Source organism: Hypomesus nipponensis, chromosome 6 (genome assembly GCF_054491055.1).
Source record: "Hypomesus nipponensis isolate SF chromosome 6, ASM5449105v1, whole genome shotgun sequence".
NCBI classification, from domain to species: Eukaryota; Metazoa; Chordata; class Actinopteri; order Osmeriformes; family Osmeridae; genus Hypomesus; species Hypomesus nipponensis.
In genome coordinates this window covers 11,219,047-11,246,369 of record NC_140366.1, presented here as the reverse complement: position 1 = coordinate 11,246,369, position 27,323 = coordinate 11,219,047, and the positions used below count along the sequence as shown (strand labels likewise).

General features: G+C 47.1%; 2 protein-coding genes across 7 annotated transcripts in view; one reads left to right on the top strand and one right to left on the bottom strand.

Moving 5' to 3' along the window:
• ptprk (protein tyrosine phosphatase receptor type K) overlaps positions 1 to 20,934 on the top strand; it is a 72,166-nt gene extending 51,232 nt beyond the window's left edge. Inside the window, exons 11-33 of one of the 6 annotated variants that reach the window (XM_084699590.1) lie at positions 408 to 513; positions 1,698 to 1,968; positions 2,101 to 2,137; positions 5,511 to 5,646; positions 8,188 to 8,217; positions 10,191 to 10,351; positions 10,519 to 10,554; positions 11,858 to 12,048; positions 12,316 to 12,403; positions 12,748 to 12,824; positions 13,024 to 13,041; positions 14,411 to 14,447; positions 14,690 to 14,787; positions 14,883 to 14,999; positions 15,138 to 15,292; positions 15,431 to 15,566; positions 15,899 to 16,048; positions 16,477 to 16,650; positions 17,922 to 18,053; positions 18,162 to 18,287; positions 18,460 to 18,623; positions 18,771 to 18,906; positions 19,728 to 20,934. In XM_084699590.1, the coding sequence (XP_084555716.1) occupies positions 408 to 513; positions 1,698 to 1,968; positions 2,101 to 2,137; positions 5,511 to 5,646; positions 8,188 to 8,217; positions 10,191 to 10,351; positions 10,519 to 10,554; positions 11,858 to 12,048; positions 12,316 to 12,403; positions 12,748 to 12,824; positions 13,024 to 13,041; positions 14,411 to 14,447; positions 14,690 to 14,787; positions 14,883 to 14,999; positions 15,138 to 15,292; positions 15,431 to 15,566; positions 15,899 to 16,048; positions 16,477 to 16,650; positions 17,922 to 18,053; positions 18,162 to 18,287; positions 18,460 to 18,623; positions 18,771 to 18,906; positions 19,728 to 19,781 (2,630 nt within the window). In that variant the 3' untranslated portion in view covers positions 19,782 to 20,934. The remainder of the gene's footprint in view (positions 1 to 407; positions 514 to 1,697; positions 1,969 to 2,100; positions 2,138 to 5,510; positions 5,647 to 8,187; positions 8,218 to 10,190; positions 10,352 to 10,518; positions 10,555 to 11,857; positions 12,049 to 12,315; positions 12,404 to 12,747; positions 12,825 to 13,023; positions 13,042 to 14,410; positions 14,448 to 14,689; positions 14,788 to 14,882; positions 15,000 to 15,137; positions 15,293 to 15,430; positions 15,567 to 15,898; positions 16,049 to 16,476; positions 16,651 to 17,921; positions 18,054 to 18,161; positions 18,288 to 18,459; positions 18,624 to 18,770; positions 18,907 to 19,727) is intronic. The other 5 variants (XM_084699592.1, XM_084699591.1, XM_084699594.1 and 2 more) reach the window with 5 other exon arrangements.
• A 502-nt stretch (positions 20,935 to 21,436) lies between these two features.
• LOC146287058 (protein LEG1 homolog) lies at positions 21,437 to 24,241 on the bottom strand. Its single transcript, XM_084700657.1, has 6 exons — positions 23,846 to 24,241; positions 23,352 to 23,435; positions 22,970 to 23,154; positions 22,641 to 22,762; positions 22,243 to 22,481; positions 21,437 to 21,940 (listed from the first exon to the last, which is right to left on the bottom strand). Exons 1-6 carry the CDS (start codon positions 24,210 to 24,212, stop codon positions 21,789 to 21,791), a joined length of 1,149 nt encoding a protein of 382 aa, XP_084556783.1. The 5' UTR covers positions 24,213 to 24,241; the 3' UTR covers positions 21,437 to 21,788.
• Positions 24,242 to 27,323: the final 3,082 nt, after the last annotated feature.

Here is a 27,323-nt window from a genome sequence, read left to right as displayed (position 1 = left end):
GGGAGGAGACGAGGTGAGCACAGGGGTAAGGAATGGAGATCGAGCAAAGGTGAACGAGAGGTGCACAGTTATGTGTTATAATAAAGCTCTGCTGGGCCTTGCACTGCATTTGCTAAGTGCCTGACTCTAATGCCAGATATATAATATCTCTAATGTAGATATAATCGCAGGAAATAAGCATGCCTGCTCATACTAAAGGCAGCTATTATGAGTTAGTGTTGCGTGGGGCTGTTGGAAGCTTCATAGTGCTTGAGCTTTGCTGTTTACCTGGAGGATGAGTTCTGACTTCAGCTGGTTGGAGCTCTGACAATCAGACAGGGAAGAGTGACACATCTACTGCAAGACCTCAACAACACACACACACACACTCATTGCTTCTTGACCTCTGACCTCTCATCTCTTACCAGCTCCTACCTTGGAGGAGTATGACGGGATGGAGGCATTCCTGAATGAGACAGCTACCACCATCACTGTGCTCCTGAAGCCTGCACAGGCCAAGGGAGCGCCAATCAGGTGAGCCAGCCAATCACAGGTCTGAGCTTTAGAGGAAGTTTAGTTCATCACTGGATAACCAATCACAGGTCTTGCTACTGGTGTAGGGGACTATTTGGGGATTTTTTTTTTCCTCACGGAGGCATGGGCAATGCACGCACGCACACGCACACACACACACACACACACACACACACACACAGACCGTAAGAGTATGATTATGATGTAATAATGCCATAGTGTTAGTGTTTCCTTATTGTAACAAACAATTCAGGCCAAATATTGTGTATGTGGTCTCATCTGTGCAGATGTTATGGCTTATTGTCATTCTCACGGCTGAGAGAACCATAATCTCATAACCAGGCACCCCATGAAGAGATGTGGAGAGATATCAACTGGATTGTGGATTATGTCTAGTTTAACAGATTAAAAGATTTGTGAGAATTATGAAAACAAAGGCAGGGGTTTGAGCAAAGACAATAATACTGATAGAGTCACAGTGTAGCAGGGCTGGTTCAGGGGCTGGTTCAGGTCAGGGACCAGATTTGACAGAGCGCGGGTAAACTGTTCAAGCTACCTTCACACCAAAAGACCATCCTCAGGGTCCAAGCACCGTACAGTAACATGGGCTCAGCTTGCTCGTCTGTTCTCCTGCTCAGCTTCACCACAATCTCACTCCATCAGCATATTGGGTATGAGAGAGAAGGAGAATCGCATGTGTGTGCTTGTCTGTGTCTGTGCGGATTAAAGTTGCGTGTGTGTTTGTGTTTGGGTATGTGAGCCTCTGTTGGCGTATGTGTATGGGTATGTGTAAGAACGTGTGTGTGTTTGTGTGTCTTTGTGGCAGTGTGTGTGCATGGTTATGTGCGAGAGCACGTGTGTGTGTAGGTAGCATAGAGAGCCGGCTGACCGCGGGGAGCAGCAGGACATCTGTTCAGCTCGTTTGTAGCAGTTTGTCATTGACAGGCCATGCAGCGAGACGAGAGGACTGAGCACGCTCAGTAGTGCTGGAACTCCATCTGCTCTGGCATGCTGGGAATTCTACCTCCATTGTACATCTGTCTGTCTCTCTCTGCCTGCCTGTCTCTCCATCTGTCTCTCGGCATGTTTCTCTGTCATCTACCTACCTGTCTGTCTGTCTGTCAGGGTGGAAAAACTAGGTCTGACCATTTGTTGGCTAACCCTTTATGGCGTCATCCCTCCAGTGCCTATCAGATCGTGGTTGAAGAGCTGAACCCCCACAGGACTCGGCGGCAGGCCAGCGCAGACTGCTACCAGGTGCCCGTATCTTTCCACAGCACCTCTAGTGGCGGCTCCCCGTACTACTACGCCGCAGAGCTACCCCCAGGGAACCTTCTGGAGCCCTCACCCTTCACCGTGGGAGACAACAAGACCTACCAGGGCTTCTGGAACGCCCCGCTGGCCCCCAGGAAGAACTACAACATCTACTTCCAGGCCGTCAGCAGTGTGGAGAAGGTCAGTTCCATGGCTCCATCGCAGTCATATCTCTGTCGTGTCTTCAGCAACTTACTCTCATGACACAGACAAACCCTGCAGCTAATCCCTTTTTCAAACCTGTCTTGACACATCTTTCTGTTTGTCGTACAGGAGACAAAGACTCAATGTTTGAGACTAGCTACTAAAGGTAAGAGATTTTCATCCAAGGTCTGAATTTACTTTCTCATCCCTGTAAAATATACTCTGACAAGGTGGTCATAGTCTATCCAATACCACTGACTTTATCTTAATAGTATGTGTATATATACACACAAGCACACTCCACTTACTTGTGGTGTTTGCTTTTGTAAAGGACCTTGTTCTACTGATGAGCTTTGCCAGAGAGAAAGAGAGCGTGATAGAAAGAGAGGAGAGAGAGGCAGATATATAGACGGATACAGTGCCAGTTTTGACTGGTTTATACGGTTTATCGGACTGATTGCTGGCTCATTCTGTCATACCCTTTGGTGATGATGGCTTGTGGTTGTTTTATTAAAGGGCTTGTTATGTGATAAGATACCTTCTCTAGGTTCTGTTGTCCAACATAGGATTACAAGTTATCAAACATATGCTGATGGATTTTAGTGGCATGAAAGGGCTGTGTCTATATAATCCACAGACGGCTGGTCCGTCTACCCTCCTAGCTACGAAGCTAGCTCTCCCAAACCAGAGAAGCTACTCTGGCCAAAACTGTCTCCCCATGTTTGTGTGTGCTGGTCGCATGGCCAGGAAGCAGGAAGTGAGGATGGGCAGGTTGGCATGTTGGTTAGAGCAGACTCACTACTACATCATCATAAAAAAATAGTCTGAGTTTCTAATGAGCATCTGAGAAACTGTATAAAGGTGATGTGTGTATATCACTGACTTCAGTGGTTTGTTTAGACAGGTCACCCCCCACCTCTACACCTACCCAGTTTCCCTCCATAACTGTTGGATATCTGATCACACATGAATACCCTGCAATCTAAAAACCAACTAGCCAAGCCAAATTAAGTCCATACTGAGTGCTTTAGGTGAGCATTTGTTTGTGTTTTGGGCCTGCTGTCATCGTGCGTTTCCTGTGCTCATGTCATCAGAGTGCTGTGTGCCCCTGAGGTTGTCAAAGCAACCGTGTCTCAGTTTGATAAGGCTAGTCCGGTCGTCACCAAGGGAAATAGATTTTCATTTGAAGCAGGGGATTTTATCATCCAAATGGTTGTAATCCAATTCCATTACATATCCTCCTAGTCTTCTGTCATGAATTTATCTTATAAGCAGTGACAGAAACATAAGTATTCTGGAGGCAACACAGGGATTATGTCTGAGCTGTGTCCCAACACCAGACAGCAGGATTGATTAATAACCTTTAAACTGGTGTCACCATCCATCCTAGTAGAGCAGGCCTGGTCTGTTGCTTGTTTTATCTACCCTGGTCTCTCCTGGACTACCTTGGTCTCTCTTAGTCTCCCCTGCCCTCACTGTGCTAGCTCTAAAACATTACCTGAAACTCTAGAACCTTAGCACTAGCTTTACAACCTTGCCAATTAACTCATGGCATCATGTCGGGAACTTCAGCTAGCTAGTTTTAGAACCACTGTGCTTGTTCCAGAACCTAAAAACAGTAGCTCTATCTTAAAACCCTTCCATTCTAACCCAACACATATGTCTAATGACCTAGTTCTTGACCAAATGGTTTGGCTGGACCTTCCTGTCTGTCTATAGAGCTGCGCCAGACAGACAGACTGCCTGTCCTTCCGCCCCCCTGCCCACCCTTCTTTGTTCAGCTCTGCTTGTCTTCCAGCAGTAGAGCACTGCTCAGTCTCTGTTCAGTGGGATTTGGGTTAATAGTTGGAGTGTGGGGAGGACCACTTAGGAACCAGCCAGGTTCCTGAGAGCTTTTAGAGCTGGCTGGAGGGAGGTTGGGGGGCAGGGGTGGGGGGGGGGGGTGCTATTGTACTGCCTGACCTCTGCCCTGGAGGGGGATGGAGATAAGGGTGAGGGGATTACAGTGCTCTTCTGCGAGCGAGGATACTGAATGCCATGCTATTCTTATAGAGAGACCTATTTGACTCCAAGCTAGTCACCAATCCTGGCCAGAGTGAAGATGTGACCTAGATCATAGGTTCAAACCCCATCATGTCAAACAATAGCTCCTCACCCTACAGTGTATCTCGTAATGTCATACAATGGCTCATAACCCTTGTGTATATCCCATAATATCAAACAACGGCTCCTCGCTCAACTGTATATCCCATAATATCCAACGATGGCCCCTAGCTCAACTGTATATCCCATAATGGCAAAGCTTCTGAAGCCATCTCCCGGCTCTTACAACAATGATCTGCTTGTGACCGTCGCCGTTCAGGAAGGGCTGTGGGAGCTGTGGAGGGGTCACGGCAGGGGTCACGGCAGGCTGAACATGGGGGTGGACAGCAGCTGAAGAGCCGAGTGTCCTGGAGCCGTGCCGGCTCAGAGACACATCCACACCTGTGGTACAGTTAGGTACAACATTGAAATAAATGGAGCCAGGCTGCCAATAGAGGTGATCAGAGAGGAAAATTCAGTTGGCCCTCGTTCGGAGAGAGAGAGAGGAGCAGGAGCGAGGGTCGCCCTGGTCACCTACCTCTGCTTTACCAGGAAGATCGTTTGTCTGAATGATGTGAGATTAGGATTTACTCAGTAAGAGTTTTGTTTTACGACCTGGATTATTGTAGCAGACACTGAATCTCCTGGTATACTACAGCACTCTGGGGCTTTTAAGATATTAGCGACATCTATAAAGCTTTCAGTTCTGTCTCTGTAGAGCTGCGTTGACACATGAGAGCAGTGGCAGTTTAAGCAGCATCAGAAACAAATGTTGTTTTTGAAACGTCCTTCTAATTTCTAAACTGTTTTTGACAGTTGCTGAATCATCAAGACTCAGAAAGAGAACAGAGAGATCTTTTAAAACTGCTCAAACCTGTCTCCGCTGTGGCATCTGAATTCAAAATCGCCATTATTTGTTTCCATTCATCTTCATCCCCCTCTGTGGTAGAAGCTCCTTTAAGGGGATTCGTGTGATGAAATGTTGTGAGTCGGGTGTGACACTCACAGTGTCCTAATTCCAAAGCACGCAGCATCGTGTAACACATTCGAAAACAGAAGAAGTAAAGCTGCATTGCAATGTTGTATAGATATTGTACATAGTAACGTTATAGTGACGTTGTATTCATGTTGTATACATGTCATGGTAACAGTGTATATATGTGATAGTAACGCTGTAGGGATGTGGTAGTAATGCTGTAGATGTGGTAGTAATGCTGTAGATGTAGTAGTAATGCTGTAGATGTGGTAAAAATGCAGTAGATGTGGTAGTAATGCAGTAGATGTGGTAGTAATGCTGTAGGGATGTGGTAGTAATGCAGTAGATGTGGTAGTAATGCTGTAGATGTGGTGGTAATGTTGTAGATGTGGTAGTAATGCTGTAGATGTGGTAGTAACGCTGTAGATGTGGTAGTAACGCTGTAAATGTGGTAGTAATGCTGTAGGGATCTTGTGTTCAGGTGCGACCGAGGAGCCGGAAGTGGTCCCAGACCCGGCCAAGCAGACGGACCGCGTGGTGAAGATCGCTGGGATCAGCGCTGGCGTGCTCGTCTTCATCCTGCTGGTGCTCGTAGCCATCCTGCTGGTCAAGAAGAGGTGATTCTCAACTACTTCTTCTCTGTCTGGTGTACTAGGCTCACACACACTCACACACACACACACACACACACACACACACACACACACACACACACACACTGAAATGTATTAGTCAGTGGGTGTGTTATAGGAAGCAGAGTCAAGTAGAGAGTAGTTCGTAGCAGAGGGACCTGGTGTGGCTGTCAGCTCTGAAGTCTACTCTTTCTCCTGATGCTGTCAGAACCACTCTGTCTCTTTGTCCCTCTCTCGCTCTCTCTCGCTCTCTCCCACTATTGCTCTCTGTGGCTCGTTCTCTTGCTTGACATGGCTCACAGCGCCATCGTGTGGACACACTAGTAGTTCATCAAACCACAGGTTTAGCTTTGATCTCATTTAGAAATTGAAACACAATATGAATGTCAGTGTTTTGAGGTTATATGTATTATGTTATATTATGTTGTTTTTAATTTGTTTATCAATGTGTGTTGCATGAGATTGTGTAAGGCTGAGGTTGGGTCAGGTTGAGGTGAAACTCCAGATGTGGGTCACTGATGGCAAAGTGTTCTAGAATGTTAATGGTCATATCACGCCTGCTTTCATGTTCAGCCAATCAGGGCTAATCAAGACTAATCAGGGACAATCAGGGTCAACTAAGGAGACGTTTTTCTTTCATCTCCCTTTTCACCCCTCCCCTCCCTCCCCGTTCCCCAATCTTTGCCAAGTCACTTTTCCCCTCCCCATCTACCTTCCCCATCATACCTCTTCCTCTCCCCCTCCCCTTTTCTCCCCCTTCCTCCCTCCTCTCCCCTTCCCCTTTCCTCCCTCCTATCCCACCTACCCCTACCCCCCCCCTCCCCCCATCATCCTCCTTCGTGTGCTCTTTGTGATTGAGTAGAGCAGCTCTAAGCCAGAAGGAAGATAAGGGATGGAGAGCGAGAAAGAAGGACAGGAGAGAAAGGTTGAGAATGAAAAAAGAGAGATGGAGAGGAGATAGACAGAGAGAGGAGATAGAGAGGGAGAGAGAGAGAAGATGGACAGAGAGAGAGAGGAGATAGACAGAGTGAAGAGAGAGGGTCAGTTGTGTGCAGGGTGACGTGCTCAGGGTGACAACCAGCCCTCGTCGTGGTCCTGCCAGACAGAGTAGAAATGAGTCTTTATCAGAGACACTCTCTCACTGCTCTCTCTCTCTCTCTCTCTCTCACTGCTCTCTCTCTCTCTCTCTCTCTCTCTCTCTCTCTCTCTCTCTCTCTCTCTCTCTCTCTCTCTCTCTCTCTCTCTCTCCCTCTTTCTCTCTCTGCTCGGTCTCCATCCAGCATCCCAATTAGGAGCTTCTAATTTCACACACAGGACATAGCTGACACACATCCTCCCTCTTTCCTTTCGTTCTCTTCCCTCTTTTGCTTTTGATCTCTGTCTCTCTCTCTTTACAGCTGACATTCAGACATCCTGCCTGTCATAGTGCTCTATCACACGGTACACATGTCAAACATGTGAACTAAGGTTTCATATACACCTACAGTATGTTATCTCACTGTCTTCTTCATGTCTTAATGTATATGAGCCCTACACACATAACTCCTGTTGGTCACTCCTATAAAAGCTGTGTGTGTGTGGTTGTGTATTGATGAACACCAAGCTATTATCCCACGTGATGATGGCCCTAGGTGGAAGAAATGTTGCTCATATCTATATGATTGTGTGTGTGTGTGTGTGCGTGCGTGCATGCGTACACGTGTGTGTGGGAGGGGGGGGGGGCTAGCTGCTGTGCCTGTCGGTGGACCAAGTATGCTTCCTCAACATCTCTGACAGGTCACTTTGTTTTCCTGACAGGTCATAAAGATCATACCATGGTTCGAGTTCAAAGGTCATATATCATGTGTGAAGGTCAAAGGTCATTCCATGTATGAAGGTTTTGTTACAAGAGCTAGTTACCATGGAGATCAATCAATACCCATGCAGCCAGATTCATCCCATTAACCTTAGGGCAGAACCAATCAGTGCTGACCATACTAAGAGAACAACCAACCAGTGTTCCCCATCCAGAACTGAACCTCAAAGATACTGCATCTTTAAAATGGTGGTACATGAAGTCATTGTTGTAGGTAGAAAGCTGCCTGGTTTTCAGATTGGCAACTGTGTGTAGATGTAAAACGATGGAATAATGTCCTTTTTTGAAACATCATAAGTTCTTAAAAGCGAATCATGATTGATTAGGATGTGTCCATGTTCCCAAACAGTCCGTTCAATCAGACAAGACTATTCTAAAGAATGTCATATTAACTGATCGATTTTCTAAATCCTGAAGAATCTAAGGTTGAATGACCTGCATGTCTGTATCTAGATTAATCTTCTTGACACTTTCAATGGTACTGAATCCAACACAACTGCATGAGTCCCGGCCTTAGCATAATGCATGCCACACAGACCAGCTGCAGAAGGTCCAACACACAGATTTTTGTTGTCTTGCTACTTGATTCTGCTTTTTGTTGAATGGGACTGATTCCCAATCTGCATATTCATAATCATTTCTTTATCCTGCTTCCTGATTGGCCCAACCAGGAGGAGCTACTATTCTTACTCTTATTACCTGTAAGTAAACACAAACAATAACAAAGTAATTAAACAAACAAACACACAAGGAGTCTGTCATCGGGTAGTCTCTTAGTGTTTTAAAGATGCAGTATCCTTTTTTCAAGTGAAAACACATTTCGCTCAGGCAATTCCATCCTCATTGACCAACTTCCAACATGCCTCCAAACCCTGCAAAGTCTGGATGACCAAAGCGGTGTTATTTGAAAAAAGAATGCTGCACCTGTGTTTTGTACCCTCTGTGTGTGTGTGGGGGTGTGTGTTTGTGTGTGGGTGTGTGCATGTGGGAGTGTCCTACATGTCATGTGATCATCCATCCCATCCACTGGACCACTGGGTAGGGTAAACCTCTACTGCACGTGCTCAGTACGGGCTCTCTCTCTCAGGCTCTTTCCTATCGGTCAATCTGTGTCGGGTGCATATGGCTTCCTGGTGATGTGGTGAAGGTCTTCTTCTTTGGTAGTAAAGTAGCCAGTGTTTTCTGTCTCCTGCCCTGTTGGGTTCTGAATCTTCCAAGGCCTGCTGTTATCCTTTAACCCTTCTCCTATGCCCTCTGGTCCTCAACCCTACCTACCTTGGTTTTGCTTTTAATTATTTATTGACTTAGATCTTTGTTTTTTTTTAAATGTTGATTAATGAACTTATTTTTAGTTTTAGTACGATATGCTTTGCAGCACTCAGAGATTGTCTAAATATTGAGTGCATTATAAATGTAATTTATTATTATTATTGTTATTATTACCTCTAGCCCTTTATATCCCAGCCCTACCTATAGCCCTATATATCCCAGCCTTACCTACCTCTAACCCTCTATATCCCAACCCTACCTATAGCCCTCTATATCCCAGCCCTACCTATAGCCCTCTATATCCCAGCCCTACCTATAGCCCTCTATATCCCAGCCCTACCTATAGTCCTCTATATCCCAGCCTTACCTTCCTATAGCCCTCTATATCCCTGCCTTACCTACCTATAGCCCTCTATATTCCAGCCTTACCTACCTATAGCCCTCTATATCCCAGCCTTACCTATCTATAGCCCTCTATATCCCAGCCTTACCTATCTATAGCCCTCTATACCCCAGCCTTACCTACCTATAGCCCTCTATATCCCAGCCTTACCTACCTATAGCCCTCTATATCCCAGCCTTACTTACCTATAGCCCTCTATATCCCAGCCTTACCTATCTATAGCCCTCTATATCCCAGCCTTACCTACCTATAGCCCTCTATATCCCAGCCTTACCTACCTATAGCCCTCTATATCCCAGCCTTACCTATATATAGCCCTCTATATTCCAGCCATACCTACCTATAGCCCTCTATATCCCAGCCTCACCTATAGCCCTCTATATCCCAGCCTTACCTACCTCTAGCCATCTATATCCCTGCCCAATTGTTTTTGACACAACTGGTCTGTCCCTGCAGTATCAATCCATCTGCATTCCCCTCTCCTCTCCTCTCACTCCCCCAGTCCTACACTAGACCTCAGCACTCCTCCAGTCTTTAGACCAGACGTCAGTCCAGGACCAGTCAGACAGCCTGTGAGTGAGATCTGAGTACGTGGGTCCAGCCAGGGATCTGGAGAGGTGGACAGCATGCTGTATCTCAGTGACCTCCCCCCTAATCAACCTGGGACAGACAGCTGCATGGCTGCCTTGCTTCATCTGGGCCTGCAGCCCTCTCCCCCCCTCCCTAAACCCGGTGCTGCTGTGGAACCACAACCCTGACAAGCATCTGGGGGACCCCTCCCACCCCCCGCCCCCCACCTATCAGGGCTTGCTCTATATCTCAGAACCTTGGATGCTAGAATGCCGACCCGAAAGCTCTGTTGTCGTGGAGCTGACCTGTTCCTCTCCTCCTCCGTCCGGCATAGTTTTCTCTCCTCTCTCTGTTCCCTGTTTGTTTGTGACTCCCTCTCTGTGACAACTTCCTGCGTGATGCCTAATCATTTCCTTTATGGATCCCTTCCAGAAAACTGGCAAAGAAGCGTAAGGACGCCATTGGGACGACCAGGCAGGAGATGACTCACATGGTGAATGCCATGGACCGCAGCTTCGCTGACCAGACCACGCTGCACACTGAAGACCCCATGGCTGTCACCTTCATGGACTCTCACAACTTCACTAACAGATGTGAGTATAGAGTCTTTGTGTCTTTCTTACTATGTTTCTTTCTTTCGACCATTTGTGGACATGACTGTATATTTCCGAGGCATAGATATTCAACTAGTGCAACGGCAGTGATCTGACGGTGCTTCTAGAAAGTTCAAGAAGGATCCTTAACATGTTTCTCTCTCCAGTGCCTAACGACCCCCTGGTTCCCACGGCTGTGCTAGGTGAGGCTGGGGCTACTGTTGCCCTCATGTGTCCCCATCTCCCTCGCCTGCCCCCACCTCCTTCCACTCACAGACCCCTGTGCTTCCTGTGTGGTGGTCATGGCGACGCCTCCATGCACCAAATATACATCATAGTACAAAACATTAGATTAGAGGCCACAGTAGAGGCCACGGTCGAGGCCACGGTCGAGGCCACGGTCGAGGCCACGGTCGAGGCCACGGTCGAGGCCACGGTCGAGGCCACGGTCGAGGCCACGGTCGAGGCCACAGTAGAGTATAGTAAACTCCAGGAACAGTGCCTCCACTCCCCTGCTGGGGTCTTCATGTCCAGACGAGAGCTTCAGTCTGACGGGGAATTAAAACGTGCCCCGAGGCTGTAGGCTGGGCTGTGAAAACAGCTTATTTTAGCTCGCTGCTCTCTCCACTCTCCTAATCGCAAGTGAAGGGGGAAGCCACGCTCTGTCTCAGCCAATCATGTCACAGCAGCGCTAACCAGTAGGAGTTTGCAGATGAGGACGACATGTTAGCGTGTAGATTAACAAGACTTTCATTTTGTTGAATGAACAAAACTGTCAGTTTTGGTATCAGTCTTGGGGATTTGTGTATTAGTCATGAGAGAGCATCACAGTGCAATGCCACAGCATGTCCACCAGGGGGCAGGGTTACTCTAGTTTGTGTGCATTCAGGATAGAACAACCTACTTCCCCACATACCTCACACTGTGTGTTAGCTACCATAGAAGAGTGTCTTTAGTGTGTGTGTGTCTTCCCTGTTTAGCCAAAGCCACTGTGAAGTGCTTCCTTGATTATTGTTGTAAAGCACCACCTTTCATCCCTCACATCCCGAGTCATGTTCCATGTGTCGAGTCATGTCTCATGTGTCGAGTCATTGGACATGTGTCGAGTCATGTTCCATGCCCTGAGCTCTGTTCTCAGTCATGTTCCAGCACCTTCCGTGTGTAGGCTCTGTGTGAACCAGAGGATAGGCTCTGGTCGATACTCACTCTGAACCTGTCTGTCCTCTTTCTCTTCCTGCTACCTTTGGTGTAAAGTTCCCATCACTGGTAAGTGTGGTTGTATGAGTGAGCGTGTGTGTGTGTGTATAGACAGGTGTGTTGAAGCCACACCGGTACAAAACAGCCGTCATGGATCTGCTGACAAAGTTGTGTATGTTTGTGTGCGCCTACTTGTGTGTGTGTGTGTGTGTGTGTGTGTGTACCTCACGAGCATAAAAAAAAAGTATACGAGAAAGAAAGAGACTCCTCTGACTGTTCCACCCCTCACGTTGTCGTTCCCTGTCTCAGATGAGAACCACACGGCGTCCGTGTCAGCAGAGTCCAGTCGCCTGCTGGACGTCCCCCGGTACCACTGCGAGGGCACCGAGTCCCCCTACCAGACGGGGCAGCTCCACCCAGCCATCCGTGTGGCCGACCTGCTGCAGCACATCAACCTGATGAAAACCTCCGACAGCTACGGCTTCAAGGAGGAGTACGAGGTGGGGGCGCCTACCACACACACGCACGTCGTAGACGCAAACACACTTGCGCCAACACGCACCCGCATGCACACGCACACACACGTATGCGCGCACACGTGTCCACATGTATGTACACATATGAGAACAAAAGCATACACACGTACAGGCAAGCGCACACAGAAAGTCACACCAAAATAATGACCCAGACATAAGCAGGCACAAATCCACAGACAGACTGAACCCAGTCACGGCCCCGTCTGATAGCAGTGACTGCTCTCTCCTCAGAGTTTTTTTGAGGGCCAGTCCGCCTCTTGGGACGTTGCTAAGAAAGAACAGAACAGAACCAAGAACCGCTACGGCAACATCATTGCATGTAAGTCACACAGAACCTCCATGGAAACATTATTGCACGTAAGTCACGCAGAACCTCCATGGCAACCAGGCTTCCATTTGGAACGTGTCAGCAGCACACAAATGTGAGTGCTGTGGCTTTTGAGAGAAAACAAAATGTATTACTAAGGTAGTGTACTTGCTACTCAATTATTTAGTTAGATGACTTCTAATACACTGTGTTTATAATAAATTAGGATGTTAAAGTGCACTATAAAACAGACTCTCAGCTATTGATTCGTTAGTGTATTTAGCCATGTTAACATACTATCACACCAGCTAGCATGCCCTCTAATGTGTGTGTGTGTGTGTGTGATTGTACACTAGACGATCATTCTAGAGTGATCCTGCAAGCGATGGAGGACGATCCATCGTCTGATTACATCAACGCAAACTACATAGACGTAAGTGGGGCCTCCGTCCCCTCCTCCCTTGGCCAGCGTGTGAGACACACCACTCCTTCTCTCGTATGTGTGCAGGCCTTCTACGCATGCCTTTGTCTTCTCTATACAATACAGCTTTTACCCCTCCTCCAGTCCAAGTGCTCGTTACTCACTGACATCTGTTGTGCTTTCTTTCACTCTGCCTGTGGTTGGGCTGTAGATTTGGCTGTACAGGGATGTAAGTATCACTGTAGATACCTCCGCCCCTCGCCCCCCTCCCCCCTTTCCCTCTCCTCCTCCTCCTCCCCCTCTCTCCTTCCCCTCTCCCCCCCCCCCGCGCGCTGCTGCTGGCCTCTGCTTTTCTCTCCTGTCTGCATGGAGATCCTGGTGGGCTGAGATGTTTCATCTTGTCTCTTCAGCTCCTTCATGCTTTGATCTCCACACACTGCTCTCATGTCTGTGTTCCCATGGCCTGTCCTCATCCCCGGCCCCAGCCTCAATCTGGTCTCAGCCCAACCTCAGCCCCAGGCTCAGCCACAACCCATATTCAACTACTTCTCAGCCCCTGCCTCAAATCCAGGCCGTCCTCCAGGGTTGGTGCTAGCTGCAGCCCCGACCCCCTTCCAATCCTTTCAAGCCTGTCTACAGCCCAACCCTCCCACCCCAGCCCCCCAGATCCAGTCCCCCTAGCCCCCAGTTCCAATCCCCCCAGCCCAGCCCTCCAGATCCAGACCCCCCAGCCCTCCAGATCTATCCCCTATCCATAACTATACCTAAATATATTGCCTATATAAGTCCAGACTGTCAGTTTGACAAACCACCACAGTGCAATACTGAAACATCTCCAACAGGGGGAAGTGTTGCATGACTTTTGTATTTTTACAGAAGGCTGTGTTCAACGTGTGTTAGCCCCCCAGTCCCAAACCCTTGCACATTCTCTAGCATAGTGGTGACATGTTCAACACTGTCCCAGACCTAAGTCCAGCTCCAGTCCTCTCGCCCAAACAGGCCTAACCATGCACAGCCATAACCTAGCCCTGGTCCCAGCTTCAGCCCCGACACCAGCCCTGGTCCCAGCTTCAGCCCTTGCTCTACTCCCAGCCCCACACCTAGCCCTACTCTTAGCCCTATCCCCCGTCTCACCCCAGCCCTAACCCTAGTCCCAGCCTCTGCACCCTTCTGTCGTAACACAGCAGCATTAGTCTGGCCTCTTACATCCCGGAGGTGTGCTACTGACTCAGCTGTCATGACTTGTCACCAACCTATCAAAATGATGCAAAGCCATGTGCTGGAATGACACTGTATGGATCTCTGTCTGGCTGGACCCACAGTATCTATGTGTTGTGGGCTTTTGCTGAACGGCTGACACTCTATGTCCTGGGATGGTACTATATATGTCCTGGGATGGTACTATATATGTCCTGGGCTGGTATTGTATATGTCCTGGGATGGTACTATATATGTCCTGGTTCTGTGGTTGTCCAGTAGTCCAGGGCAGTCGTCCAGTGTTTCCATGTCCCTCTCCAGTAGGACATGGCTGGGGTATGATGATGTGTGTTGCCTTCTCCCTCCCATATGTCTCACTGTGTTCTCCCTGCATCTTTCAGGGTTATCAACGGCCCAGCCACTACATCGCTACGCAAGGTGAGATCCTTCACCCATGTTCTAGGCAGGAATGGGGAGTGTTTTGTCCTGTCCTGAATGTGAGCCCTGCAGCTCAGGCCAGCTCTCACAGCTCACAGCAGTGCTGTGTTCCTTTAACTCCATCACTCTTGGTGGAGCCCGGGCCATCCTACACAGCCCCTCTCTCCCGTGTTAGTCTTCTGTCTAGCGTCTGTGTCTGACCGCTCTGTAACCCTGTGCACTGCCTGGTGTGTGGGATCTAGGTCCGGTCCATGAGACCGTGTATGACTTCTGGAGGATGGTCTGGCAGGAGCAGTCTGCCTGTATCGTCATGGTGACCAATCTGGTGGAGGTGGGAAGGGTAGGTTCAATTCCAAGTCTGTTCCCTAACCCCATTCACACAACACTGTGTGTGTGTGTGTGTTTATGTGTGTATGCCTTTCCTCTCCTGTCCAGGTGAAGTGCTATAAGTACTGGCCCGATGATGCCGAGGTGTACGGCGACTTCAAGGTCACCTTTGTGGAGGTGGAACCTCTGGCCGAGTACGTTGTGAGGACCTTCACTCTGGAGCGGGTGAGTGCCTGCCGGCCTGTCCGATATTCCACCTCCTGTAGGCTGAACACATCACATAAATGGCACAGCTGTCAGGCGACAAATATCCAGAGATTTTCTTGATTGAACCTATGAAAATGTTTGCCTTTGATTTACCAGAGAGGTTTTAACGAGCTTCGGGAGGTGAAGCAGTTCCACTTCACCGGCTGGCCTGACCACGGAGTTCCATATCACGCCACCGGCCTGCTGTCCTTCATCCGCAGGGTCAAGATCTCCAACCCTCCCAGCGCAGGGCCCATCGTGGTCCACTGCAGGTGGGAGGCATGATACCTGCCTGCCTGTCTGTCTTTCTGCCTGTCTGTCTGCTATTCTGGTGGGCTGGCGATATTCATTTCAGGAAGTAATGCATATTATAGCTGTGTAACTCTCTCTTCCTCTCTTTTCCTGCTCAGCGCTGGAGCTGGACGTACAGGATGTTACATCGTGATTGACATCATGCTGGACATGGCGGAGAGAGAGGGCGTGGTGGACATCTATAACTGTGTCAAAGCCCTGCGCTCCCGACGCATCAACATGGTACAGACAGAGGTGACTACTATAGGCCATCCCACCATCCCCACCTCTCCTCAACCAGCATACACACACACGCACTCACACACTCACTTTCACTTAACACACACTCTGTTCACCAAATACACACTTGTATTCCAACACCACACGCACGTACACACACTTCACCAACTAACATGAGAGCCATCTACCATCAGCTTCAGAATGTGTGTGTGTGTGTGTGTGCGCGCGCGCGTGTGTGCATGTAGCAATTTAGGCTTTGCATGCTTTTGCATGCAACCACATACAAAACCAGGCCCTCCTTGGTCCTGTTGTAAACCTTGTGTGTTTCACGTGTGTTCTGGCCTCAGGAGCAGTACATCTTCATCCACGACGCCATCCTGGAGGCGTGCCTCTGCGGGGAGACGGCCATCCCGGCCTGCGAGTTCAAAGCTGCATACTATGACATGATCCGCATAGACACCCAGAGCAACTCCTCCCACCTCAAAGACGAGTTCCAGGTACGGCCCCACCTTCCACCCCATCACCATGGAGACACACCGTCCAATGTCGTCCTCTCTAGACTGGACAGGCCACGATGCTGTGAACACATGGTTGTGAGGTCATTTGGAGTAGTGTGGGGCAGTTTGGGTATCTTGAGGAATTTTGAGTTTATGGTTATGGTTTCCTTTGGGTTAGCTGGACTAGTGCGGTTTTGTTACAGGAAACAGTGGTTGCATGGGGTTGTCAGGGGTATTGTGAGGTTGTCAGAGGTTATTTTGGGTTGCCTGGGGTATTTTAGGGTTAGAAGGGATAGTGCATGGTTAAACTGGGAGTTGGAATAACCAAGGGTAGTTTTGGAGTCACAACGGGTTAGTTTCCCAGGGTTAGTCTGGGGCCAGACAAAGCCTGGTTCCTCCCTGACTCAACTCTCCCTGCTTTCCTCCAGACCCTGAACTCCGTCACCCCGCAGCCACAGCCGGAGGACTGCAGCATCGCACTGCTCCCCAGGAACCACGACAAGAACCGCTTTATGGACACCCTGCCCCCTGACCGCTGCCTGCCCTTCCTCATCACCATCGACGGGGAGAGCTCCAACTACATCAACGCTGCCCTCATGGATGTAGGTGTCCACACACACGCACACATAGGCACACTACTCCATACGCATACACACAAACACACACACACACTTGCATGCGTGCCAATTCTCTACCTGCACATACATGCTCTCAGACACTCATGCAGATTCTCACATTGTGTATTTCACATGACTACATACACACACACACACACTCAGATGTACACAAGCAATGGATGCTGTCTGTCTGTATGGTAGAAAGAGAAAGCTAGAGACAAATCCAGGTGTATATCTCTGTTTCTGAACTTCTGCCGGACACTGTTGTGTCACAGTGTGATCTATACACCGTCAGCCCTGTTTGGACATTTTTCTCTGGCTGTGTAACTAGTGATGTAATCAAAGCTTGTAAAATAGCTCAGATTTGAATCTCACTGGAGGTCATCCTTTTTTCATAATTAATATTTGGTGATAGTGTCAGTTCTCTTTCATATGGCTCTGGTAAACCTATTTGAATGGATCTCAATTTGGCTATCACTGAGCCCCATGGTCTGCTGGAACAGACATGCGGGATCAACCAGGACCAGACAGTCTCCAGGTTCAAACCGAGTTCAGCCATCCAAACTCTGCTACCTAAAGCACCACAAATTTGACATCAAACCAGGCACACTAGACTAGACTAAGTATAAACCCTAGTAGGGCTGGCTCTGGGACTGGACCCCTATGAAACCAGACTGGGTCTGTTTGAATGGTTTTGAACTGCATCCATCCTGCCTTTCTGATACTGCATGACTGGCCAGGTGACAGCCGATCCTTCCCTAGACAGCTGCCACCAGTCTACTCATGTTAGATCAGGGATTTCTGGAAGGATTTAAAACAAAGATGGTTGCATTGTAGAGAAAGGGAATGAGACCCTAAACTGAAACTCAGCCAAACAGACACGTGGTACAGTTATTTAATGTTACAACCACTTTCTCGTACACTTTACAAACTCTTGGACTTTTTCTAACCAAGCCGTCAGAAGAATACCAGGTAATTTCTGAATTTCTCACTTCTCAATCAATACTGCTTCTTCCTCTATGATACTGGATTTGTTTCATGGCTTAAGTGTTTTGTCAGATGTCATCGTTGACCTAGCGCAGGTGGCTAAAGCTGCAGCATGCTAATGTGGTTGAAGCCCATCACACATTCTGCATGGCCCCTTGTTCACACATCCTCCATTATGATTGGTCGATCTCATCCTCTTATCTTTTGTACATTGATGCAGGAAGTGACGTCAGGTGATGCATGTTTGTACTTCCTGTTCTGTGTGGCAGAGCTACAGACAGCCAGCTGCGTTCATCGTTACCCAGCATCCATTGCCCAACACAGTAAAGGACTTCTGGCGTCTGGTGTATGACTACGGGTGCACATCACTGGTGATGCTCAATGAGATCGACCTGGCACAGGTGAGACTGGCCCCTGGCCTTCACCTGACTGGTACAACTCATAGACTAACATAAAGCCAGCGTAGGGCAGCTCTCATGGCTAAGGCATGTGTCTGTGCGTGTGTGCAGGGCTGTCCCCAGTACTGGCCTGAGGAGGGCATGCTGCGCTACGGGCCCGTCCAGGTGGAGTGCATGTCCTGCTCCATGGACTGTGATGTCATCAGTCGCCTCTTCAGGATATGTAACTTGACCCGGGTAAGGAAGTGATGTCACATGAACTGGATGTTGATGCCGACGTCGTAGACATTATTTGATATGAGGCCACTTTTGTTGTTGCTCGATATGTAGGACTGTGCTGTTGTTTCTGTCGTTGACATTGATGATGCTGACGTCATTTCTGTTGTTGTTGTTGTTGTTGTTGTTGCAGCCTCAGGAGGGTTACCTTATGGTGCGTCAGTTCCAGTACCTGGGCTGGGCCGGACATAGGGAGGTTCCCGGGTCCAAACGCTCCTTCCTCAAACTCATCCTGCAGGTGGACAAGTGGCAACAGGAGTGTGAGGAGGGAGAGGGCCGCACCATCATACACTGCCTGTGAGTGGCACACACCCATATACACACCTGTATACACACTTAAACACCCACCTTCAAATGTACACACACACACACCATTCCTCTATTTTATATTGCATGCACTTGACCAGGTTCTTTTTGACTCTTGGTGTGTGTGTGTTTGTACAGGAATGGAGGCGGTCGTAGTGGTATGTTCTGTGCTGCCAGCATCGTGTGTGAGATGATCAAGCGTCAGAATGTGGTGGACGTGTTCCATGCTGTGAAGAGCCTGAGAAACAGCAAACCCAACATGGTGGACACCCCGGTGAGAGGCTGTGTGGGCGTATGCATGTGTGTGTTATTCACCAAGACATTATACATGGGAAAGGCCTGTGATCTCGATTAATCAATCTATCAATGTGATATCAAATGATTACTGGATGTGAGGCTGTAGTTTGGTACTATAGGCGTGTCATTGTTGTTGTTGTGTGTGTTGGGGGAAGGGGGGGAGTCTTCAGGGCATTGACTGACACCTGAAGAGGCCACGGGGGGGGTGGGGGGGTGGGGGGCTGGCTCCCTGTAGCAGGGCTGTCTTGCTGTGGTTCAGAGATGATGTCAACCCCTAAAGGTGTTAATGGTTAACCAGTGACAATGAGCAGTGGATGAAGGTAATGAGTCCCATTGTTCTGAGGTGTGAACAGGTGTGTGTGGGTTGTGCTCATGAGATGGTTCACCTTAGGTCTGGTGTTGCCTCAGATTACATTGCAAGCCAAGCAACATGATGTTCTTTTGTTGTTTGATGTGTTCATGTGTATTTGTGTGTGTGTCCCAGGGACCTTAGTACAAAACACCACTAATGAGTTGACTCACCTTCACACCTTGACTTATTAACCTTGAGTTGCATCAGATCATTAAAACTCAAACCAAACAACAACAAAACAAACTTAACAATCTATCCACTAATTAGGTCACAGGTCAAGTACAAATTTGAACCTATGTCTTGATTTACTTTTGAGTGATGTATATTTGATTTACTGCATGTGACGTATACCAGCGATTGGTATAGTGAGTTTGCGTGTAGTGTCCAGAGTGTAGATCCTCAGTTCGGACTGTCTTACCAATGGCTTCTTATCGTCTTGCCAACAGGAGCAGTACCGCTTCTGTTATGACCTGGCCCTGGAGTTCATGGAGACGTCCTAACCAGGGGGCGCCACTGAGCCCAGGAGGCCGGGATCCCCACCAAGATGAAAGGATGAAAAGATATATACTGACAAAACCAGGAGGAGGAAGGGAGTAAGACGCTGACGATGAAGATGAAGATGAGGGTTTGAGGAGAGTATATGTGATGTTCTCCATTGTACTTCTGTGTTCAGTGCCACAGCAGCAGCAGCAGCAGCAGCAGCAGCAGTCTGCCTCAGTCTGCTTCCTGTTCCACAGATTCACATCTGTTCTTGTGCAGACATTTGTAAGACTGACACTACTGCCAAGGTGTTGCATGCTATACTGTTATTTTGTATTTTTTTGGTTTGTTTTTGTTTTCTATATTTGCAGCATTGTCAACAAACAAGTTTATATCTATATCTATAGAAGTCAGTCGAAATGTGAACGAAAAAAATAAATGCACTGGCCATGGATGGAGGTGCTCCCATGTGATCTTGGCTTCTGATCATGTTTGTATCATGCACTGGCGACAGCTTGCTCACCATGTTTTAGTTTTGTAGCAAATGTTTAATCATAAGCCAAAGACTTATGTAAATATGTCTATATGGAAAAAAAGCACATTGTTTGTATTTATTGTTTACTTGCATTCCTTTTTGAAGGCTAAAAACAATCATCTTCATTGCGTGTTCTTTACTATAACTTTGAACCGTACACATTTAATGTAGTTTTTAAGTATTAGACTGAGCTCAGTAATATCTTTGTTTTATATTTTTATTTTTTTCTTCTCTATGTGATGTGCCAGTGGTTCCTTTGTGTAAAAGCTTGTGTATTCTGGCCATGCAGTTAGGATATCAGAGCCCAACAGGCCATAGTGAGAGAGCTCTATTTTTCTCTGGCAATGTCATGCTCAGCTGTTTTTGGTGTCTTAGAAGATCAAAGATTGAGGTTCCAGACAGGAAGTGATATCAGTGTTCTGAAAGTTGGAATGTTAGCCAACAGACAGGCAGACAGACAATTAATGTCTAGTTATAGTGATTATAGAAGAGGACACACAGGAAGTGGAAACCCTGGTAACAGGAAACTGTAGTGTATATGTGGAGTTAATTCATGGTCCATATTGTTTGTCTGTAACTGTTGGCTTATTGGCTGTAATAAACAAGGCAACTCTTTGAATAAAACAAGGTTGACAGAGCCACAGGTGATGTCATCATTGATCGTGCGGCAATGGCAGGTCTTGATTGACCAGACACATTCTACTGTGTGTGTCACAGAGATCTCCGTACCAAAACACCACTAATGAGTTGCCTCACCTTCACACCTTGACTTATTAGTCTTTGGTTGCATCAGATCATTATAATACAAACTGAGTGACATCATAATTGGTCTCTTCTGTTTTTGTCTAATGTTTGTGTTTGACAGGAGCCTGAGTCCCCAAACACTACTGATGAGTTTTCTCACCTTCACACCTTGGCTTATTAGTCTCTTTAGTTGCATCAGATCATTCATTGCATCAGATTATTACCTACCAACCAAACAACAAGGATACCAAAACAAACCTAACAGATATACCACTAACTAGGTTCAAACTCTCGAGAACTATTGCTTGACCCATTTATGTAAATCTTATGAAAAAACTTAACAGGCCTCTACATAGACACTACCATCGCAGCAACACACAGTTATAACTATAGACATCACTGTCCAGTTGTTTATTGGGTTGTCAACCTTCACATTATTGTGGAAACATAAACCAATGTATTAATACTGTATGCACATCAGGGGGGCTTATAGTGGTGGAGCGCTTGCCTTGCAGAACAGAAAGAATAGTGTATTGACTGGATCTTACAATAGGTTTCATCATACAAGGTATTGTTTGTGAAAGTCTTTATTTTCTTTAACACCACATTTTCTTCTCTGGATGTATGTGTGACTTGTCCACATACTTAATGTGTTTATGTTTCTGAGAGCAAATACTTAATTGTGTGGGTGTGTGTTTGTGTGTGTGTGTGTGTGTGTGTGTGTGAGAGAGTGCTTGGATTGGGAAGTTCAGCAGTTGGTGGACATCTCTGATAGGATGGAAAAGATGGTAGTGAGGGCAAACTTGGGGTTGAGGGTGAGGTCCTGGAGCAAAGTCTGGCCCTGCTCTCTGGCCTTTTCTGAGCACATGGCGCTACGCCACATTCGCACCAAGGTCCCACCTACAACATACACACACACATACAAAGACACATTGTTAGGAGAGCTTTGCTCCTCTTACTGTCTTGTATACTATTAACAAGTTTGTCTTTGAAGTTCCAACCAGTTAACCAATTAGGCGTTAGAAGGGTGTGTCGGGTGAACAGAGAAGTCAGTCAGTCAACAGATGGACAATCAAATGGACATGTGGGTGGCCAAAGAGATCAGCCAGGCACCTAGCCAGGTGACCATAAGGGCCAATCAGGTGATGATGGGGTCACACAGGTGACGGGACGGAAGGATGGACAAGTTGTGGCCAACCTACCGAGCACACTGTTCATGTTTCTCATCCAGCTGAAGATGGAGAGGGTGTGGTTCTCCTCGGGACTCAGGTCCTGGATGTTGGGTGCTTGGTCTCCTTCCCTCAGCACGCGGCTGGGCAGTGGCGTCATGAACACCACCGAACGCTTCACTGTGGACTGGAAGTGAGTGGCTGCTACAAAATCGGCTGAGCTGAGCCAGCTCTCAGCAAAGGCTTTCTCTGGGTAAGAGTAGTGTTTCAGCCTGGAGAGAGGACAGAGGGGGAGAGAGAGAGAGCTTTGTCACTTTATTGGCAGTGCGTATGAAGATGCTGAGAGGGGATTGGTGGTGCGTCTGAAGATGCTGAAAGGCGATATGTCATGCATGATCTTTGGTGGTGGTGTTTTGCTTGGTGCTGCTCACTTCTCCTGGCAGGTGCTAGAAGCAGTATGTAGTGATAACTGCTGAGCGGCCCACATCAGACCCAGAATCTGGTCTTTCTTCTCCAAGTCAGTGATGGCAGCAACGCTCAGGTCCTTCATACCCTGCAATACACATAGCAGATAGGAGTGTAGAGAAGCACAACATATCTCTTTACAAATGCAGGACATTTATCCAAATCAAATCCCCTCCAGCATGGTATGCTGTGTTTTGACATGCTATTAACCTGAGTAAGGGCAAAGTCATGAGGTAGTCTGGATCAATGGGTCTGGATTGAAGTCTGGGTTGAAGTCATGATCATGGCATGTTACCTGGTAAAAGGCCTCCCACTTGGCCATGAGGTCAGGGAACTTGGTTGAGCAGTCAGTGTAGGAAGTGCAGTAGTCCTGAACTGCATCACTGGGTGTTTGGATCTGGACCTGGAGCTGACCATCTCCAATCACACCCTTCTGAACCGCCGCCAAGAAGGGAACCACAGAGAGGTAGTAGTTCACACCTGGAGGGTGGATAAGTAATAAGGGAGGTAGGAAAGACAGGGATGTATATAGTAAACAGTAAACAAGACAGACAGATCATGCAGAAAGACACGTAAACCATTCTTTGACATTAGCTGTCAGAAGTAAACCTCAGTTCCAGTTCCCTGCCAGCCACCCCTTAAACCCCCCAGCAGAGGGCGCCGCTCAGTCTACTCACAGGCCCACCAGCTCTGGCCAGAGATGCACATGGAGTCACTCTCCTGGCCACACGTCGTAGCACTCGTGGGGTCCAACAGACGACCTGCCAACACACACATGCATACTGAAAGGCCAGAACCACTACTTCAAGACCCCATTTTAATTCTAGAAATAACACCACACCAACCATTTCTGGCTTACAAGTACAGGTATATTTCATATATAGATAAATAGGCATAGTCTGTGAGGAGGTTAGAAATGGAGCAGGGTGATGGAGGAGGTGCAAAAGGCCAACTCTCTATGGGACCAGCAGGCAACATCACTTCTCCTCCTGTCTTCCCGAAGCACATCTCCTGACATATAGATCAAGCCTTTCCAACCAGAGATCTGCAGAGTTTCAGATCATCAACAAACATGATTGAGCTCAGGTGTGCTGGATTAGTGCTGGGATGGAAACCCACAATTGCTCTCCAAGAACAGCGTCGTCCAGTCACAATATCAATACATATTTACCTGACCTCAGCTTCCACCCCAGCTGCAGAGGCAGACTCCAGAGTGGGTTTCCCTCCGTGGTGTTGGGGCCCATGGAGCCCATGTACTGATCAGATGCGGCCAACTGCAGCCGGTAGAGAGTCATCCTCTGTCGGTAGTCCCAGGGGTTGATGGTGACGATGTTGTCCTGCTGGGGTAGGTCGGACAGCTGGCTTCCAGCCTCGGCCCACAGAATAGGCAGGTCGTCCTCCGTGATGATGGCACAGTGAGCTGGACCGGAGCACGCGGCCAGGAGGACGAGGAGGCCTGACAACAGCACACGCATTGTGGGATGTCTGGAGGATACCTGAGGAACACCCGGTGAGAGAGAACTAGGCTTGTCACACATGCACCTTCCAACTGGACAAGTGCGGCTCTGGCTCTCTCCAGGTTTTTTATCATCGAGGTGAACATGTCAGCCAAGACGAACAAGGGGAATCAAGTAAGTAAACACCTTGATGGAGTGCCAAAGTCCAAACAGTCTGCCCACTCAGTATTTTCTGTGGAACTGTGTGGCAAAATGCCAGGGAGTTGTCTAATCATGGCAGAAGGGCACTGAGTTTCAAGCACGTCTGTCCCTCCAACACACCCGCTCAATGCACACAACACACATGGACACACATGGTCACCAACACAATGTGTGTGTTCTGTGAGATGAACTAGTTTGCGTGGTGACTTATTATCCTTGTTTCCAGTTTTTTAGGACTAATCCCTGGAATTTAATGGTGTCCTTGAAAGATAAGGCAATGTCTGTCTGTACACATTTTTTTTTACTTTATTTACACAAACTCTGCACTCATGTTTTCCAGACAAGAACTGTACTGTACTGTCTGTACATGACATAGACATTGACACCATCCAAAAATCCATGGTACATGTTGAGTTCATCAATCTGACCTGTCTTTAGTGATGTCCAGGTCATTCACATCCTGTGTGTGTATGTGTGTGTGTTTTTCACAGACATTATGCATGGGAAAGGCATTAATTACTCAGTGCTATAACGTTTTCTAACAACCTTTCAAATCCAGTGATGAATTAATATCAAAGTGTTTGCTCACAGTAAGAAGTTCAAAAGGTTGGGTGAAGTGTGTGTGTGTATATGCGTGTATGTGTGTCTGTGTGTGTGTGGGTTAGGGGGAGTCAGGGGAAGGTTTGGGGGAGGGTGGGGGGAAGCCAGGAGAGGATAATCCTGATGTGGTCCAGAGATGTCAATTGCCTGTATGACACCTAAAGTGTTTGTTGTTAACCTGTGATCCAGCAGTGTTTGGAGGTAATGAGTCCCCTGTTGTGAAAGGTGTGAACTGTGTGTGAATGTCTGGAACATGTCACAGGGACCAGTACCAAAACAAAACACCACTAATGAGTTTTCTCACCACACCTTTACTTATTAGCCTCTTTAGTTGCATCAGACCATTACAATACAAACCAAACACAAATTAAGTTCAAACAAATTATAACTTGCTCTGTGACTTATTCCATGATCCAATGTATTTACACTGTATTGACCGACCTATACCAGATATGGTTGACCACTCTACCTCAATGCATTTTCAGAGTACATTTGTGTTTATCCATAATTTAGTTTGTCAGTGCATGGCTGTGCCTCAGTGTTGTGTGTGTGTTGTGATTGGACACATGCAATGTTTGTGTGTCTGTGTCACAGGGACCTCCGTACCAAAACACCACTAATGAGTTGTCTCACCTTCACACCTTGACTTATCAGTCCTCAGTTGCATCAGATCATTATAATACAAACTGAGCGACATCATATAGTAAATGGTCCCTATTGTTTTTGTGTATTAGAATGTATGTGTGTGTCAAAGGGACTTCAGTACCAAAACACTTCTAATGAGTTGTCTCACCTTCACACTTTGACTTATTAGTCTTTTAGTTGCATCAGATCATTATAATACAAACATAACAACAACAAACAAAATAAACGAAACAACAATTAGGTTCAAACATATGATAAGTAACTATAATCTGACCTATGACCTATACTCTACTGATCCTACTGTACACATTATTATTGAAATATACAAGGGGCGGATCTATGATTGACAGCAATTCATCAGGGTTGTGTGCATGAATGTGTACATTGTCTATTATGTGTGTGTGTGTTATGCTTCTGGGAGTGTGTCTGTATTCTTTGATTGTATTATGTGAGTGTCTGTGTTGAGGACATGCGTACATGCCTGTGTTTGTGTAAAGTGCAGCAGACTGAATATGTGTGTGAGGGGTCTTGGTTCACCCTGCAACAGATAACCTAGTCTGTCTAGAAATCTGCCAAGCATCCACCCATGTGCTATTCGATGTGTGCAAAGTACAGAAATCAGTCAAACAAAGATGTTATGAAACCGATCCATGGCTTAGCATGCGGAGGGAGGGAGGACAGAGCCTCTAGTGGGCCTGCATGCTTTGTCTCCACAGTCTCTGATAGGTGTCAACATGGACTGTCTACTGTCCCAACGTTTACTATATGTATATGTGTATAACTATCACACACTGTGCTATATGTTCAATCTATGAGGTAGCTGGTGGGATGAGAGTGTCCTCTGAAGAGGACAAGAACAGTTGCATAAACCACAGGAACCTGTCCTTCGGGTTTGAGGTTGAGAAGCTAGGGGTGACACTGCCTATCTATAAACCTTTTAGCAATTTACGGGACACCTTCACAAGGAAAACATTCAAACGGCCAATTGCAAGGACAATGGGAGAAGTTGACAAGTTAGTTCAGAATTGGTCTCTTTGTGAGATAGTGGTATGAATCTGTTCATAATAATTTGCCACTGAAGCATACTCCTGTGTCGTCCATTTATATGTTGATTTATTAAAGGTACCACAAGAGGATCCAAATCGGCTGCCAGTCGATTATTTTGCTTACAATTGAGACGAAAGTGAAATCCCCCCTATTTTACATCACAATTATCCAAGAAGGCTGAGTGTAACCCATTAAACTGAAAATGAATGAAGATAGACTACGGGCAGGGAAAGAGAAGCTAGACCTAAAACATCTTCCAATTAGATATTTTTTGCTGTGATAGATACCCTTGACATTTTCCAGATCTTCCTCGTGTTCTAATTATGATTACTGTACCAGCTAACTTCCTTAATATGATTGTGCATATGCATGACAATCAACAGCATCATCATAGACTGGGTACTTAAGGACCTTTAATCTCAAATTCGGACCGTTCAGATGGTGGCAGCAGACCAAGGCAACAGGTAACTATAAAATCAAGTACATGACAAAAAGGGGGGTAAAGGAACGTTTACACAGTCTCGATGTGTTTTGTTTCTGTATTTAAATGATAGTCTTCTTGGACTAGACTATTTGATAGTCAAAAATAGATTTTTGGTAAAACAATACTGACATATTCACAATTATTAGTTGTCATGTCTTCTCTTTCTCACCCATGTCCCCTTCCTATCTCTAGTTAACTCTGCAGGTTCCGGCAAC

Coding starts and splice junctions, on each gene's coding strand:
- LOC146287058 (XM_084700657.1), bottom strand. CDS start 24,212: ATGTGTGACAAGCCTAGTTCTCTCTCACCGGGTGTTCCTCAGGTATCC. Junction 22,763..22,969: donor AGTGGGAGGCCTTTTACCAG/GTAACATGCCAT, acceptor TGTGTATTGCAG/GGTATGAAGGACCTGAGCGT. Junction 22,482..22,640: donor TCTAGCACCTGCCAGGAGAA/GTGAGCAGCACC, acceptor TCCTCTCTCCAG/GCTGAAACACTACTCTTACC.